Source organism: Sorex araneus, chromosome 6, assembly GCF_027595985.1.
Source record: "Sorex araneus isolate mSorAra2 chromosome 6, mSorAra2.pri, whole genome shotgun sequence".
Classification (NCBI taxonomy): domain Eukaryota; kingdom Metazoa; phylum Chordata; class Mammalia; order Eulipotyphla; family Soricidae; genus Sorex; species Sorex araneus.
In genome coordinates this window covers 68234069-68251676 of record NC_073307.1, presented here as the reverse complement: position 1 = coordinate 68251676, position 17608 = coordinate 68234069, and the positions used below count along the sequence as shown (strand labels likewise).

Sequence of the window (17608 nt, the reverse complement as noted above, 5' to 3'; positions counted from 1 at the left end):
TTTACTCTGTGCCAAGTATTAGACTAGCTGCTTTATATATATCTCACTGGTTTTAACTGGTTATATCATACACTAGTAACATTAATCATTAATTTTCTTTTACCTTAGTTCACAGTCTACATTGCACTTTTCAGTCACAAGCAATGGAAGTGGTATGTGGTCACACCTTTGATCAGACACTATCATATGATCACTCTTCCGTACACAGGTAAGTTTTCTTCTATGAATACCTTGGCCAAAGTCAAATGCAAGTTGAAAATAAAAATAAAATTCACGTAAGTAGAATCAATTCTTTAATTCTGCTAACAGCCTAAAGAACTCTGAAAAATCCCTACCCAGGAAACAAGGCAGACTAGTATATTGGGATAGTGAAAGGTGACACTGCTCAGTAGATTCCCTAATAAGCTAACCTCCGAAAAAATAAGTTTACTAAGAGAAGAGGCACAAGGAATGTGAGACAGGATACTGGAGAAAGAAGCTTAAGATGAAGAGTTGTTAGTGAAGAATTACGTAGCCAGGAGTGATGCCGATGCTACACAGTTGACTGCACTGTTGGTCCGCATCTGCCTCCCTTCTTCTGTAAGAGAGCTGCACATTTCCATGGGAAATTAAGGAACCTCCTGAGGGAGAAGTGCATTTCCCTACTCACTGTCATGAGACTTATCTCAACCAAGTTTAAGCAAATGTGCCCTAGTTCATTTCCAAAAAGAAGCTCTACAACTCTTTGTCCCTTTCTGTGTACTCTTTCTCCTTATCTCCAAAAGCACCTTCCCCAAGGGGGCGTGGTTCTTCACGTCCCTGAGTAATGCCCATAGCTAGACAAGGAAAAGATCAGCTGCTATTCAGGAGATGGAGGGAGTTTTACAGTAGTGAAATATTCTGTATAACATCGTCATGGTGAATAAATGTCATACACTCCTTAAAACTCATAAAACATGTCAGGAAATATGAAAGTTAAACTGCTTGGCTTGCATGCAGTCAAGCATGGTTTGATCCCCAGGTCCACACATGAGACCCGAAGAAAACCTTTACAAGTAACCCTGTAGCACAGAGCTTTGAGTAGCCCCCGAGCACTGCTGAGTAGGTCCCAAACCTCTCCCTCAATATCTATGAACTGCACAAGAGGAAGGAAGAGCCCTAATGTAAAGCATGGACACTGGTAACAATGCATCAGTTGTAACAAATGAGGCATACTAATGCAAGATTAGTAATAGGGAAACTGGGAGTATGAGGAGAAAGGGAACATTTTTTTTCTTACAACTTAATGTTGGGGATGGACTGAGCTATCAGGGCAAGCCCACATAGATGGTACTACAGACAGGAACACTTCCCCCCCTCAAGCTGCCTTCAGAAAGTAATTTCAGTATATTGAAAAGAGCAGTTTTCCTTCTCTCACAGAAGCCCAGCTGGTCTTTAACATGCAGATCTCCAGTGTTAGCCAGGCCTAATCTTTGAGACTGCAAAATGCAGGCTCTGGCCCAGCCTAGTCTTTGGGATTAAGATTTCAGGTGCAGCCTAGTTTTGTTATTGACATGTAGATTTCATGTGGCAGCCCAGCCTTGTCTATGGGATGTAAATCCAAGTGCTTTTAGCCCAAGAAAGGTTTCAGTTTTGGTTTTGCATCTTCTTTCTTGAGGCCAAGATACTGGCCTGCAGATGCAAGGAAATAATGCATATTCTACTGCTTCAATGTTCTTCCTGTAACTTCTTTTGATGCCTTTGGTGATGTCACTGTATTGCGCCCTTTAGAGGTACCATGATCAATAAAAGGAGATCACAGGGCCCTCTGCCTTTGCCAAGAGCCAGAGAGAGCCTTGGACCTCCATGAAACACATTTCTTGCACGTTTCTTATCTCAGCGCCTCCAACCACAGGAACGTTCACACAACTACTTAAATTTTCTATAAACCTAAAAGTGCTATAAAAATAATCTATTGTTTTAAATGATATGGGCCCAAATATAAACCTAAGGGGTCATAGCCAATTTTCAGCCAAGTTACAGGAATAAAGTATATCTTGGTTGTTCTAAATCATTAAAATTTGGCATTTCCCCCCTTTCTTTTATTTTGATAGAGGAGGAGGGCTACATCCAGCTGTGTTCACAACTTACTCCTAGCTCTGCACACAGGGATCACTCCTGGCTGGGCTTGGGGACCACATGTGATTCTGGGGATCAGGCACTAGCTGGCAGTGGGCAAGCCAAGTGCCTTACCAACTTTACTGTACCTCTATTCTCTGGAACTGGCACATTTTTATATGTAGCATAACCACAAGCCTGAGTAATTTCAATTTTATTTTTCTGCAATAAGAAGCCATTAAAGAGTTTGTCATCAATAACATAATCAAATTTTCACTTAAACTAATTAGCTAAACATAAAGATATATGTTGATCTCTGCTACTTCCTAAATATTCTATGAAAATAATTATAAGGAATTTTTTAAAGCATTAAACCTAAATAGGAAAGTCAACACAGTTGGCAAGAAAAGGAAATTTTGACTAAGAAAAATGGATGGAAATAATGAAGCCAAGGTAAGTCTATAGATTAAAAAAAAAAGTGAATTAGAAACAAACCATTCATGTCACAGAATCCAAGGAAAGTTCAGGAATCAAAAACATCAAGTTCCTCTAAAGAAGTGAAAGTGTGAGGGGTAAGCCTGAAAAATGGAGAATTGATTGAAAAGAATTTGTGAAGAACAGCTGGACTCCTATCCTAATGGAGAGCAATATCGTCTCAAAAACAGAATGTGAGTTATATCCTTTACATTTTCCAGGCACACGAAAAAGAAAAATGATACAGGTAAAAATAATATTACATTAACTTATAATTCAAGATATGACTTTTAACATCACATTGACGTAAGAACTGATGACGTATTTTACATTTTTTAAAAAAGACTGTCTTAAAAATTCATTGTGTATTGCTCTCCGCAGCTGCACAAGCGTGAATCCAGACCCAGCAAAACCTCTTTCGGCATGGGCAACTCCTCGCAGAATGTCTCCAGCCTGAGAACTAAGTCTCGGCCCCGTGCCCGCCCAGGAGGGGAAAGGTATTTCTCTCTCTCGCCTCTTTCTCTCCGGGGATGAAGGGCGCGGTGGCCGCCATATTAAGACGACCACAGATTGGGTTTTCAAGCCTGCAATGATCCAATATCTGGAAGAAATCTCCCTGGACTTAGTGTTAAAGTACAGAAATTCAAAACCGCGCGGCTGCAGTAGCGGCCGCGTGACCTTATTTGTCTTCACTGTAGGTCTTAATCTAGTGGGGTACTCCTAACAACAATAGTCAGGTTTGTGTTGAAATATTGAATGTAACCAAAGTAAACAGAATGTAAAATGAAACTTATCAGTTACAAGGTAGGGGGTGGGGGGGCGGGATGGGAGGTGTACTGTGTGGGTTTTTTTTTTTTCTTTTTGGTGGTGGTATATGGGCACTGGTGAAGGGATGGTTGTTTCAGCATTGTGTAACTGAGACCTAAGCCTGAAAGCATTGTAATCTTCAACACGGTGATTTAATAAAATAAAATTTTTATTAAAAAAAAAATCATTGTGTATTTCATACTATAGTACAGTTCAATGGACTAGCCACATGTGGCCAAGGCTACAATACTGGATAGCATAGCTCTAGAGGCAAATCTGAAGTCACAGACACAGCTAGAAAAGCAATGTATGGAAAACTGGGAGGTTAAGTGAAAATCTCCATATTGATTGATGAGATCCAGGTCTAGCAATGAACAATTTTCCTTTAGGTTTCCTTTAGCACTCTATTGGTGCTAAATACCCAATGACACATGAATACTTAGTGATCTAGTTATAAAAAAAATTAAGGCCCTACTTTATCTGATTTCATGTGATTTTAATTAACATCTTAATATTTTAAAAAATATTAACAAATAGCAAATAAATCAGACATATTAGGAACCCACTTACAAAAAATACCATTGTAAACAAAAACAAAACAGAACCAAGATCAAACATATATAAATCTGAGAGCAGAACAAATCTTAAAGATTATGACTAATACATACTATCAAGTATAAAAGATATGAATTCATGAAACAAAAGTAAAACTAGTATGGGAAGATAAAGCAGAATAAAAAGAAATTAGAAAAATATGTGCTCAGTCTAGGAAGTCACACATCGAAATACAAATTTTAAAAAGATGGAGGAAGAAACTTTCATGTGCAGGAATTATTCAAGAATTAAATTCAATAAAACTTCTTAAATCCAAGAATCTGTGTTTCCAAATTTCATTTAAAAAATATCCTGATTGCATAGGAGAATAGGTGAAAGAAACATCCAAATCTATGCAAACTGTCCTGACATGTCACACTACTAGAATTAAAGAAGGATCCCCAAAGAAGATAGGAACAAGGCTTTCAAAATTCTTATGGAAAATCATATAGTGTGGAGGTTTTTATTAACCAAGCTATTGATCAACTACAAAAAAGAGCAATATGATTTTTTATATTCTAATGCCCCCTACATTTTTCAAGAAAATACTAAGGGAGTATGTTCCAGTCAATAAGGGAAATAAAGAGAATATCATGGAACTTAGAACCATAAGATTGCTGAAGATTATAATGAAGAAAAATTTCAAGGTAATATTCAAATATCAAGCCTAAAAGGCACAGATGGTCAGAAAAAAAGAAGATAATGGTAATGACACATAATGAGAAAGTGAAAAACAAACAAACTCTTGAAACATAAAATAATGCGTTTAGTAGATCATTAGAACAAAAATTAATTTGTACAAGAAGTCCTGGTAATTACAAATCTGAGTACACAGAAAAATAAGCATAAAATCTTTAGATACTTAATTTTAGATAAATACAATGTGTGGCAATAGAATTCATAGATTATTTTCCTCTACACACAACAAATAAAGATATCTGTCCCCAAATCACCTCCCCAAGTCTTGTCCACCAGTCCTTTCTTTTGGATCAAATTTATTACTCTTTGCTTGATGCATTTTCCACATTTTAGAATGTTGGTCCATCTACCTGGGGCTTGGGTTTATTCATAAATCCCCAGATCTATTGTCATAGACTATTCAATGCTAAAATGTTGGTCTCACTTTTCAAACTTCCATTTTTTCCCCATTAAACATAATTTCTTTTGAGCTGAATTTTTCCTTCCTTTGTTAACACAGTTCTTTATCTTACCGGCATAATTTATACAGTAGACCTTGGATTATCCTTTGTAGCCTCCCTTTTCTAAGACACAGCTAAAATATAACAGAAATAACTTGTCTTAATCACCATTTCGACATCACATACCAAACATGATGCTTTTTATGTATGGAATGAAACAACTGCTTGGGCACTTGAAGCCAGCTAATTAGATTATCCCCCGCATGCCTATTATCTGTGGTTACTGCTTCTAGCCACTCCACTTAACTCTGTACCAATCTGAGCATCTTGTCCTCTGATCTGCTACTCCCCAAATTCCCAATCCTTTCATCTAATCCTTATGAAAATTTTTGTGTGTAAAGCCTCCATATTTTCATACTTAATATTGTCAGATTATTCTTTGATTATCATCCTTGATTATCCTTGGTCCTTTATTTTCATACCTGTGACATTACAATTACAAATACTCAGCCTGTTTTATCCAGGAGACTAGACTTTAAATGCAGAATCAGTCTTTCTCTCTAACGAAGCAGTCTCTCAATAAATGGTTACTGATTTGAACATAACGTTATACAATTAGTATCTACAATTACTGACTGAGGACTCTAGTCTTTTCATTTTCTTTTCCTACTCTAAGTTCCCATCCTTTTCAACTTCTCACTATTCTCCCTTTAGCTATTCACATTATCAGTAGAAACCTACTGATGTCAGAGATGGGAAATAACACAATGAGAAAATGTTTGAGACTCCAATGCTAAAAGAACACAGGTTTCTGGGAAAGGTTAGAGAATGAGAATTTAGAGGGAGAGGAACAGTGAGGGAGACTACTAAAAAGGCAGAGGTAAAGATGTTAACTCTGAGAAACAGAAAGAATGAGTAACGGAAGAAAAAAGGAAGGGAACACTTAGAACATAGTATGTGTATACGATATATTTGATAGTAGGAACTATTTCACGGCCAGACTCAAAAATACCCACAAATAATATCAACATGCATAAATGTGTATGTCTTTCATTTAATTCCCATGTACCTTGACACATTTTGGTACAGTCTTGCCATGCTCCATATGGATCCCACATAAACAGGTCACTTTTTTCTTCCATGGGAATATTGAAGGAATAATGTACATCAGGGTTGTATAAATTACCCACACACAAAACCTCAAAAATACAAACGTACATACAATTAACACACAGAAGATAGTTTTTGTCATTGTTGTTGTTTTAGGGGTCACACCTGCTGGTGTTCAGGTGTTCAGGGTCAAACCCAGATGGGCTCATTCCAGGCAAACACAGTACCCACTGCAGCGTCACTACACTTCCTCCCAACAACAGAGTTTTATTCAAGTAACGTTGGTTTATAATATTAGGTTTATGTGTACATGATTTTACTATTTATTTTCTTGTTGGTTTTGTAAGGCAAAATGGATGCTCCCAACTGGTGCTCTGTGGGCACAGTGGCTGCTCCTAACAGTACTCTGTCTGCTGGACCGGTGATTCAGTGCTGCAGTCTGACGATGGGTGTGCCCTGACCTTGTGGCACTGGCCACCCAGGCAGTGCTCTAGGACCTGCGTCCAGGGCTGCACTTGGTATTGCTCAGGATGCTGTGTGACAACAGGGATCAAGCAATGGGAGGGCACATTGTTACATAATCTCCCAACACCTCAATGGACGTAATTTTAAATGAACAACATATATACAATACTAAACATTATAAAAGACATCATTTATTGGGAATAAAGGGTGAAAGATCAGCTAATACTTATTTATTTTTATATTTTCATTTTTTGGCTTTTTGGGTCACATCCGGCAATGCACAGGAGTTACTCCTGGCTCTGCACTCAGGAATTACCCCTGGCGGTGCTCAGGGGGACCATATGGGATGCTGGGAATCGAATCCGGGTCAGCCGCGTGCAAGGCAAATGCCCTACCCACTATGCTATCGCTCCAGCCCCCTATCAACTAATATTTATTGATGTTGTGTGGAGCATAACTTTCACAGACCCTATGCCATACATTTTGTTTCTCCTTAACTGTTTGAAGAAAATATTGTATGGAATTTATGAACATGCACTTAGTTTTATGCCTTGATATCCTTATGTACTAAACCAAGATCTCCACCAAGGACAGTGCACTTTTAAATTTTATAAAAGACACAAAATTTAATCATTTCAACTGAAAATTATTAAAGCAGTAATAATGATGACTGAGAATTTACCTGCAAAACAAGTTCATCTTCGAGTCTATCAGTACTATTAATTCTTTCAATTGAGTTGTTTGAACCACTGTATTCAAAAATAGCTCCTTGTATGTTGATTTCTTTTTTTGACATACTTACAACAAAATTTCCATTCAAAAGAAAATTCCCTTGAGTGTCAGATAAAGCTAAAAAAGAATAGTATTCATGAGCAGTAAAATTAGCCAACAATAGAAAACAATACTTAACTTTTAACATTAAATTCTTTTTAGAACATAATGAATATAAATGAAAATTATTATTTTAAACAGATTTATTTTACTATAATTTTATTTTGTAAAAATAAAATTGTTAGGGCTAGAGAGATTGTACAGCGGGTAGGGTGTTTGCCTTGCAAGTGGACTGCTGACCCAGGTTCGACTCCCAGCATCCCATAGTGTCCCCAGAGCACTGCCAGGAGTATTCCTGAGGGCAGAGCCAGGAGTAAACCCTATGCATCGCCAGGTGTGACCCAAAAGACAAAAATAAATAAAATAAATTTTAAAAATGTTTTAATTGTTGTAACAAAAATCAATCATCAAAAACAATTCAATGACATTCATTATATTCATAAAGTTGTGAGATTTCACAATCATCTCTATCTAGTACTAAAACTTTTTGACCATTCTGTAAGTAAATTGTATGTCTATGAAGTTATGAAGTAAATGTCTTCTTTACATGACTTTAATATATTATAATAAATAATATATTATGTTATAGTATATATATATATTGCATAATTCTATGTTATATTCCAATTATAAGCATTGATTCCCTGAACATATTTTACATTTTATATATGTATAACAGGTACTTTCTTAATATCAGTTCTACAGTGCTCCTTACTTCAACTTAGTAAACAACAGATTAAGCAAATATTAAGATATTTCTAATATGAAAGAAAAAAGGTTTGCAAAACATTTTTTTAGACCTAGTGAAACTCTTTAAACTCAAAAGCTATTTCTAAAAAGCTTAAAAAAATGCAAAAGATCTATAATCTAGAAACAGTTCAAAGACAATTAACTGAGTTAAACTGTTTATTCTATTACAAACTTATTTTTAATTAACAGCTAAAAATATTAAACATTAGCATGTATAATAAGAGCTTTTTAAAAACTATTCCTACTTTTTCTAAATTGTAAGTAATTTTAAAATTATATAAAATATTTTACTATAAAGAAGAATATAGGATAAAAAGATATTCTATATATTCTAAAAATATATTCTAAAATGTATGCAAAAACTCAAAATGAAAATAAACTGCATGTTTGTTGAAGGGCTATTCCTGGCATCCAAGAATTTCCATCAGTTGCAGAATCACATGAAATTACACATGAACCACATATAGGTTGCTATTTACCATAAGTGCTTACCAAGATAATTGTCATCTTCTGGTTTTCCAGAATAGCTGTGCTGAAGGATATCAATATTTGTTGCTCCTGTGGGAATCTTTACAATGACATTATAACCTGCAATATAATTGTATACACGTCACATTTCATAAAAAGCAGAGAGATGGTTCAGAGGCTACACTGCTGAATGACTCAGTTTAATTAGCATGGACAATTTAATTATATTACATATTTTTGAAAATACAGTACAGCGGGTAGAGCTCTAACCTTGCCTACAGCAACATGGATTCAATCCCTTACATCAAATATGGTCCCCCCAAGCCCCTCCATGAGTGATGTCTGAGCACAGAGCCAGGAATAAACCCTGAGCACATCCAGGTATAGCCAGAATCATCTACACAACACCCCCCCCCCCAAATAAAGAGGGAGGGTGCCCTTTTTGAATAATGCCTTGACAAACGACTGTATCACTGTATCACTGTCATCCTGTTGTTCGCCAATTTACTTGAGCGGGCACCAGTAACGTCTCTATTACACTCAGCCCTGAGATTTTAGCAGCCTCTCCTGACTAGTCTTTCTCATCAATTGGAGGCTCTTTCAGGGTCAGGGAAATGAGACCTATCATTACTGTTTTTGGCATATTGAATACACTACAGGTAGCTTGCCACGCTCTGCTGTGCAGGCTCTCTGAGAGGTATGTATGTATCTTTTACTGTATTTGGGATATGAATACGCCATGAAGAGCTTGCCAGGCTCTCCCGTGTGGGTAATAGAGTCTGGGTAGCTTGTCAGGTTCTCCGAGAGGGAGAACTAGGCTATTAGATGTCAAGGCCACTCTCCACACAGTTGGAGGAGCCTCACACACGAAGGAACCAGCAGAGGACCCCAGGTGTGCGGGACCTGGGGCCAAGATCTCCAAGGCTGCTCAGATCGGGACTGGGCCTCTTCCACCCAGATCCGCCATTTTCCAATAGCTAGGCAGTCACACCCAGAGACTGTCCCTGGCACCATGTAATCCATCAATGGCCAACATCTAGAGATTATAAAACCAAGCTCCCGGCAGACAGCAACGCAGTCTCTTGCCCCGCCCCCCAACCCCCGGCTGTCTTCACCGGGGCGCCTTTGAGGGGATTGATAAACTTTAAAGAAACTTAGGCTACTGATAAACTTAAAAGAAAAAAATTCATAAACATAACAGCCCACAAAAATACATATACAAATAAAGCAAGTCTCATGTGGTTGGAATGTGTACATGAAAGATATGCTGTTGGAGCCCGAGCCAGCATTCCTCAGGACGGATGGGGACAAAGGACTAATGATTAAAAAGTTTACAGTTGCTCAGATATGCAATTTAGAATTTTTAAAGGTATTTCCTAATTTAAAAAATACATCACCATGAATTTCATGAGTCATGGATCATGATTTCAGGTGTACAATGTTCCAACACCAACCCTTCGCAGTATCCACTTCCCGGTACCTATATTTCCGCTTTCTGTCCAGCCCTCACTCTCCTATGGCAAGGACTTTTTTCTTTTTTACTGATTTTTCCCCTCTTAGGCACTGTGGTTCACAATAGTGTGACTGACATAGTTATCGTTCATGTCAGTTTACTTCAGCACTGAGTCCTGGTCCAGAGTGATCACTTCCCTGCACCAAGGTCATGGTGGTCCCGTTCCACCTCTGCCCCCAACTCCACTGCTAAGCTTCCAACTGAGTACCAGTTTTCCTGCTCAGTGTTTCCACTACCTTAGGATTTAGTTACCCCCTACTATGTTTTTATAATCTATATGAGTGAGATCATTCTGTGTCTGTCCCTCTCTTTGACTCATTTCACTTAGCAATCTCCAGATTCATGTATCAGCACCTTGCATGAATTCATCTTTTATTATGTCCAAGTAATATACCTTTGTATATATGCACCAAGTGTTTACCAAGATAACTGTCATCTTCTGGTTTTCCAGAAGATGTACCACAGTTTATTTTAATTCATTCATTTGCTCGGCATTTGGGTTATTTACAGATTTAGGCTAGTATGAAGTCTGTAATGAAGACAGGAGTGCAGATGTCTTTTCTGCATTGTTTTTCGACACATGGGATACATCCCACGAGTGAAATCGCCAGTTCCTTTGAAAGCTCACTGCTAGGTTTTGTGAAGAACAGCCTTATTGTCTCCTATAAGAGGCTGGACAAGTCAACCACCGCCAGCAGTGAAGGAAGGTCCCTTTCTCCCTGCATATATGCTGGCTGTTCTTTTAGATGAGTGCCAGTTCCTGTGGTATGAGGTGAAATCTCATTGTTGTTTTGATTCACATTTCTCTAATGATTAGTGATATAGAGTTTTACATATGGCTTATGAACATATTTATTTCTTCCTTGAGGAAGTTTCTGTTCATGTCTTCTCAGCGTTTTTAATGGGGTTGGATGTTATGCTTCAATGGGCGAGTGGTGGGAAAATAAGTTCCCCCGTCTATGGGCTGTTTCTGTTGAATACAATGACTAGATTTCCCTTGAGATGCAGGAGTTTCATATTAGTGTCCCACTTTCAAGTCGTGCTAGTGCTTAATCAATCTTGTTTATTTTTTCCAAGACCCAGCTTTTGGTTTCACTAATTTTTGGATTGTTTCAATTAAATTCCAATTAATTAATTTCTGCTCTAAGTTATATTAGTTCTTTCCTCCTACCTGCTTCAGCTCCCATTTTTGATCATTTTCCAGCTTCTTAAGCTGTTCGATCAAGTTATTTTTATGGATGCTTTCTTCTGAAGAATACTTGCATAGCTATGAACTTTCCCCTTAACACCACTTTTCATATGCCCCATAAATTCTGATGTTCATGTCCTCATTCTTGTTTGTTTCCAGGAATCTTTTGATTTCCTCTCTGATTTTTCAATGACCCACTGATATTCATTCATGAGCTGTTTCACTAGTGGGGGTTTCAATTTTTCTATAGCAGTGGAACCTCCACTATACATGAACTGATTATTGAAGACTTCTAATTTTTATTATCATTGGTTTATAATATTATAGAATTCCAGGAGTTAGCCTCACACTTCTGTGTGTATGACTCACTACACACAACACCTAGGTTTCAATGCTACCAAAAAGATCCTGCACCCATTGTTCCTCTTTCCCTATAGTAATTACCATAGTGTTAACCACATTTTGTTAGAAAAATTCCTTCAGTATTTAACGTCATAGTTTAGTCAGTTTAGTTTGGAATCCTATAGGAATTCCCTTCAAGTTTTGTTTCTGGGTTTTTTTTTTGGGGGGGGGAATGTGGGGGGACACATCCAGCAGCACTCAGGGCTTAGTACTGGCTCTGTGCTCAGGGACCATAATATTGCTAGAGACAGAACTGGGAGTGGTTGCACGCAAGGCACCACTTTAACCCCTGTACTATCTTTCTGTTACTTCTTTCATTATTTTTAAAACTTTACTTACTAACATATGGGAAACTATACCTACAGGCAATAAACAAACAAAAAAAAAAACCAAGGTTAGGATGTTCCCTTAGGTAAAAATAGTTAGGGCCTTAGAATACAAAGGATTTGCAAATTCAGGAAAGTACAGAATAGCAGCAAAGAATAAAATAGATGAAAAATATATGCTGGTTGCAAAGTGCACCACAGGCAAAGTGCACCAAGGCAGGCATACACTAAGGCTGTCTCGAGTCCTTTGGATGAAGGGCAAAAATTGAAGAGGAAACTGTCACAACATTATACTTCACTCTGCCATCTGATAAGCTGAGTGAAATACCCCAGCCTCTGTTCTCTATGTATGTACTGAATGTTGAATGTTTACTAGCTGTCCATAAGGTCTCTGTCAACTTTTAACGGCTTGCCACTAGGGAGCCTGGTGGGGATGGAGGAGCAATATTGTATTAAATGAATGGACAGCACCAGGAAAAAATGAAGTCATGAAATAAATGGATGGACATGGAGAATATTATGTTGAGTGAAATGAGTCAGAAGGAAAGGAACAGATATAGAATGGCTGCACTCACTTGTGGGATATAAAAATATAAAAATAATCACAGTGAGATTAATATCCAAGGAGAGTAGAAACAAGGGCCAGGAGGACTGGTCCACAGCTGGAGTTTGCTTCAAGTGGCTGTGGGAGGAGCAGTTAGGATGGAGAAGGAACACTATGAAATGATAGTTGGAAATGATCACTCAACAAATTTCAACTGAGTGCTAAAAGTAGGTAAGAGAAAAAAAAAACATGATAACCTTTTAGTGCCTGTACTGCAAACCATAACCTCAAGAGGAAAGAAACAGGGAAAGAGAAAAAGAGAAAGAGTGAGAGAGAGAGAGAGAGAGAGAGAGAGAGAGAGAACTGCTACCATAGAGGCAGGCTGGTGGAAGTGACAAGAGGAAACCACCCCCACACACACTGGTGGTAGGAAATGCATACTGGTGAAGAGACAAGTGTTGAAACATTGTATGACTGAAATCCAATCATGAACAAATTTGTAACTGTGTATTGCATGGTGATTCAATAAAAAAAAAATTTAGGTAAATCAGAAAATAAATGTATTTTATATCTCATAAATAAATAAACGGGCTGCTTGTGAGACCACTGATGGCTGCCCAGGTGACCATAAATCTTGAGAAGTCCATGTATGTTTGTCTCCTTATATGTTTATTTGTCTCGTTCTCTGTTATAAGCTCTTGCTGGATAGAGGTCTAAGATGCCAATCCAACTGACATTACACACAACGTGTGATTAAGTTTATATTATATTTGTATCATAAAACTTCCCTTGAAAACCTGTGAGATTAAATTCAGCAGCACTGGACTACTCAAAGTATGAGGAGACATTTTAGCAAAAACTATATTACATAAGAATGTTTTTTCCCAACTAAAACACTCATGCAGGTATCTAAGATAGTGCGCTCTCTCTCTCTCTCTCTCTCTCTCTCTCTCTCTCTCTCTCTCTCTCTCTCTCTCTCTCTCTCTCTTTCTCTCTCTCTCTCTCCTTTTGGGCCTTATGGTTTGCAATACAGTTAATGAAAGATTATCAGGTATATATCCCTTTACATGTGCTCGTCACCCCCGTACATGCTTGTGGCAAGCTTCTAGACACTGACCTGTCCTCCTGGCCCCAGTTTACCCCTCACTGTGGATATTAGGCCCTTACTATAGCCCACAAGACAGTCTCTTGCCCGTGCGCCTGGCTGTCTTCCCGGGGGCCCCTCGGAGGAGGGGGTGAGCTCCCGCAGCCGAAGACCTCCGGAGCCTAGCCACAGTCATACTCAAGGTCCCTCTCCACACGTTCAGACGAGCCTCATGCATGAGGTTACCAGCAGAGGAACCCAGGTGTGTGGGACCCGGGGCCGAGACCTCCAAGCCTGCTTGGATTGGGAATGGGCCTCTTCTGCTCAGATTCCCCATTTTCCAGTAGCTAGGCGGTCACACCCAGGGACTGCCCCCGGTGCCCACCAACGGCCAACATCTAGAGACTTAAAACCAAGCTCCCGGAAGTAACATCTTACAGCCTACTTCTCCCTCTGGGAGAACCTGGCAAGCTACCAAGAGTTTCCTGCCCACATGGGAGAGCCTTGCAAATTCCCCATGGTGTATTCATATGCCAAAACCAGTAACAATGATGGCTCTCATTCCCCTGACCCTGAAAGAGCCTCCAATGCGGCATCGTTGGGAAGGACGAGTAAAGAGAGGCTGCTAAAATCTCAGGGCTAGGATAAATGGAGACGTTACTGAGACCACTCGAGAAATTTGATGATCAACGGGATGATGATGATGATGATGATATGCCACAAATGAATGCAATCATTCTATACCTGTCCCTCTGCTTCTGACTCATTTCACAATATGAAATGACTTTATTCATATACTTTTTATTATCAGATATTGAGAATAAATTTAGCTATGATTTTCACTATCAATTTTTCCCACAACTTTCACTATTAGCTATTAAATTCTTTAAGAGGACAATTCCTAAATATTGCAAAGATGGCCAGATGAAAACTACCACTAGGGGGCAGAAATGTGACAAATTAACATATTTTTCCATTGCAAACTGTTAATTCAAGAAAAGGTTAAATATTTTATCTCCATGTGCTACATGGGGCTTTATACGGAAAAAAATGTTTTTCACATACAGAGAAAAAATGTTTTGCAAAGAGGGAGAAGTTTTGATAATGTGTGTCATTTTTTTATCTAGAACTAAGATACACAAACATCCAAAACATTAAATGTACTATACTTTTTATATAAATAAAATATAATTTTGTTTTATATTATATTTATTTCATTGAAGAACTTCATACCAACAAATTGAGCACATGTGAACACAATTTAAAACTAAATAATATGGCTTTAAAAAAAGAACTTTATTTTGAAAAGAAAAATTTTAATTATAGCTTTTATTGTCATAGAAGAAAAAACTGTCTCCCCTGAAAATATTTTTTTGTATTTTTGTTTTATTCTTTTACAGTTTGGGGTGGATGCATGCCCTGTGATGCTCAGGGCTGACTCCTGGCTCTGTGCTCAGGGATAGCTCCTGGTAGTGGTAAGAGTGATTGAACCAGTTTGATGTTGTTCACAGAAAGCATCTTACTGGCTGCACTATCTCTGGCTCTTCCTTGAAATTTTTAGAATGAAAAATATCATTTAGCCATAACAATTTTTAAAAGATGTAATCAAAATATCAATTATGTCTGTAATTCAGAGATTTACTGGAAAAAACCATTAGGTAATGATAATTTAAAATCAGTATTTAAATTAATGATTTCATCCTACACCTTAAATCACCTTCAACATAACATCAATAACAAACATAAAACATATCAGTTGATGCCAAATAAAGGGCAGAGTATGCAAAAGATGAAAAACATTAAAAGCAAGTTTCCTGAAAAATTATAAGCATATACATTTCAGATCATAGGAATAATCTTATTATTTGGGGGTGGGGAGGGATTATTCCTATATTATTATCAAACAGCACTCAATTTACTAATAAATCTACTAAATACATTTTTAAGAATCATAATTCCCATGAGAATATGAAATTCAGTAAGCATGAAGCATATAATTTAATTTTCATACATAAGAAATTTTTCTTTAACAATTTTTTAAACAGATGGTGCCAAGCAGACAAAGCAATAGTATTATACCTTCACTTTATATTCCATTGTGTAAGAGAGAAACATATACACAGCTTACCATAATGAGCACTGTTGAAGACACCTGACATTGTCCTGCATGACGAGTTATCCCCACCACACACTCCACATTTATCTCTCCTGGCTTTGGAGTTTAATACATGATCACAGCCAGCTTGCTTCAAAAGATAATAATTCTAATTAATATAAAATAACAAATAAAACTAATAAATTATATGTGAAACTAATAAATGATAAGTATGGTACTTTACCAAATTAATTTCATAAGTATATCTATTAACAGAAGATTAAATGCAACAAAAATTTTTCAAAATTTTCTACTGATCTTTTATATATATATTTCCATGCACAATCACAGAGCAGAAAATAGTGTTTAAGAGAGTCAACAACATACCTCAAAATCAGTTTATAAACGCACATTATCAAATTTTCTATTTAAAGTCCTTAGATGAAAACCTAGAAGTCTACATTTTAATGAGAAATTAAAATCCTCGAGGATTAGTGCAAGCCAATGCTCCCCAGCCCTCCCCAACCACCCTCACTTCACCATAACTACAGAGCAGTGCATTCTAGTAACTTGCATCATATCCTCTAACAAATTTATGAACCTTTAAAGTAGATCTCAGTTCTGTCCTTTCAACCTATGACTAAAACAATAGGTGATATTTAGGACATACTCAGTAAATACCCATTTAATCCATTCAAGGAATAAAAGACAGGGATGGAAAGAGGAATGGTGGATTAACACTTCTAACGGAGAAAGTCAATATAGTGGTTCAAATTTGAAGTATAAAAATGGACTTCACCATTTTGTGTCCAACTATTTTTTTCATCTTCTTGGGAATCTAAATCATCTTGATTTTGAGTGCTATAGGCAAACAGAATCAGACAACATATGGTTTTGAATCACTCCTGATGACAGAGATTTGACTAAGAGCAAGTCTCCTAAGAAGATCCTATGAATAGCATGAATCCAGAAAAGACTGTTCTTCTAGAATTCACAAAAATATATTCTGAAGTAAAAGAAAGAATATTTGGCAAGAGAGAAAGGATGTCTTATTAGACAAAAAGAAGAAAAATGTTAGTCTGAAAGTCACTTTACATACCATAAATTTACTTACTCGACATAGGCCTTGAACACAGATGTCATTGGTTTCTGTTCCACAAGGCGTCCCATCAGCAACCTTATCCTTCAACTGGTAAAAGTTAGTGGTTCCAGCAACCCGGCAATAGAGTTTACAGCGATCTTTTATAGAAACTGTTAAAAAATAAATAAATCTGAAAGGTTAATTTTTTGTATACAATAAATAGCTGTGTGTTCCCATGTCTCAAAAAAATTTAACAGAAAGAAATTAATTGATTACTTACTCCCACTGTATTTTGGAAGCCACCTCACATTAGGGGAAAGGCCATTGATGTTGAAATGTTTACCATCAAAATCAGAACACTGCTTCTCACGAAAGTCTTGCTTGCCTTTTGGACACGAATCAGTGTTACATGATCGAAATTTCATCCTGCGGCCCACACAGTACTTTCCTCCGTTTCTTGGCCTGGTCAAATTCATTATATTTTAAAGCATATCAGTTCAGAATTTTTCTGCCATTTTACTTCTATAACCATTTTCATTATTCACCAAAGGTCTGATAAACCTCTGAAATCCCACCACCATTTTTTGTTTGCTTGTTTTCACAGATGTAACAGATGTAATGGTTTTAAAGTCATTCAATGACTAATAAACAGTAAAAGTA

At 37.3% G+C, this 17608-nt stretch overlaps 1 protein-coding gene across 1 annotated transcript in view; it reads right to left on the bottom strand.

The window, feature by feature from the left end:
- Nucleotides 1-17608, bottom strand: part of ADAMTS20 (ADAM metallopeptidase with thrombospondin type 1 motif 20) — a 249176-nt gene that overhangs the window by 135384 nt on the left and 96184 nt on the right. Inside the window, exons 13-19 of the mRNA XM_055143422.1 lie at nucleotides 17229-17410; nucleotides 16982-17118; nucleotides 15901-16018; nucleotides 8739-8834; nucleotides 7348-7514; nucleotides 6160-6289; nucleotides 104-230 (exon numbers count right to left, since the gene is read on the bottom strand). Of these exons, the coding sequence (XP_054999397.1) occupies nucleotides 104-230; nucleotides 6160-6289; nucleotides 7348-7514; nucleotides 8739-8834; nucleotides 15901-16018; nucleotides 16982-17118; nucleotides 17229-17410 (957 nt within the window). The remainder of the gene's footprint in view (nucleotides 1-103; nucleotides 231-6159; nucleotides 6290-7347; nucleotides 7515-8738; nucleotides 8835-15900; nucleotides 16019-16981; nucleotides 17119-17228; nucleotides 17411-17608) is intronic.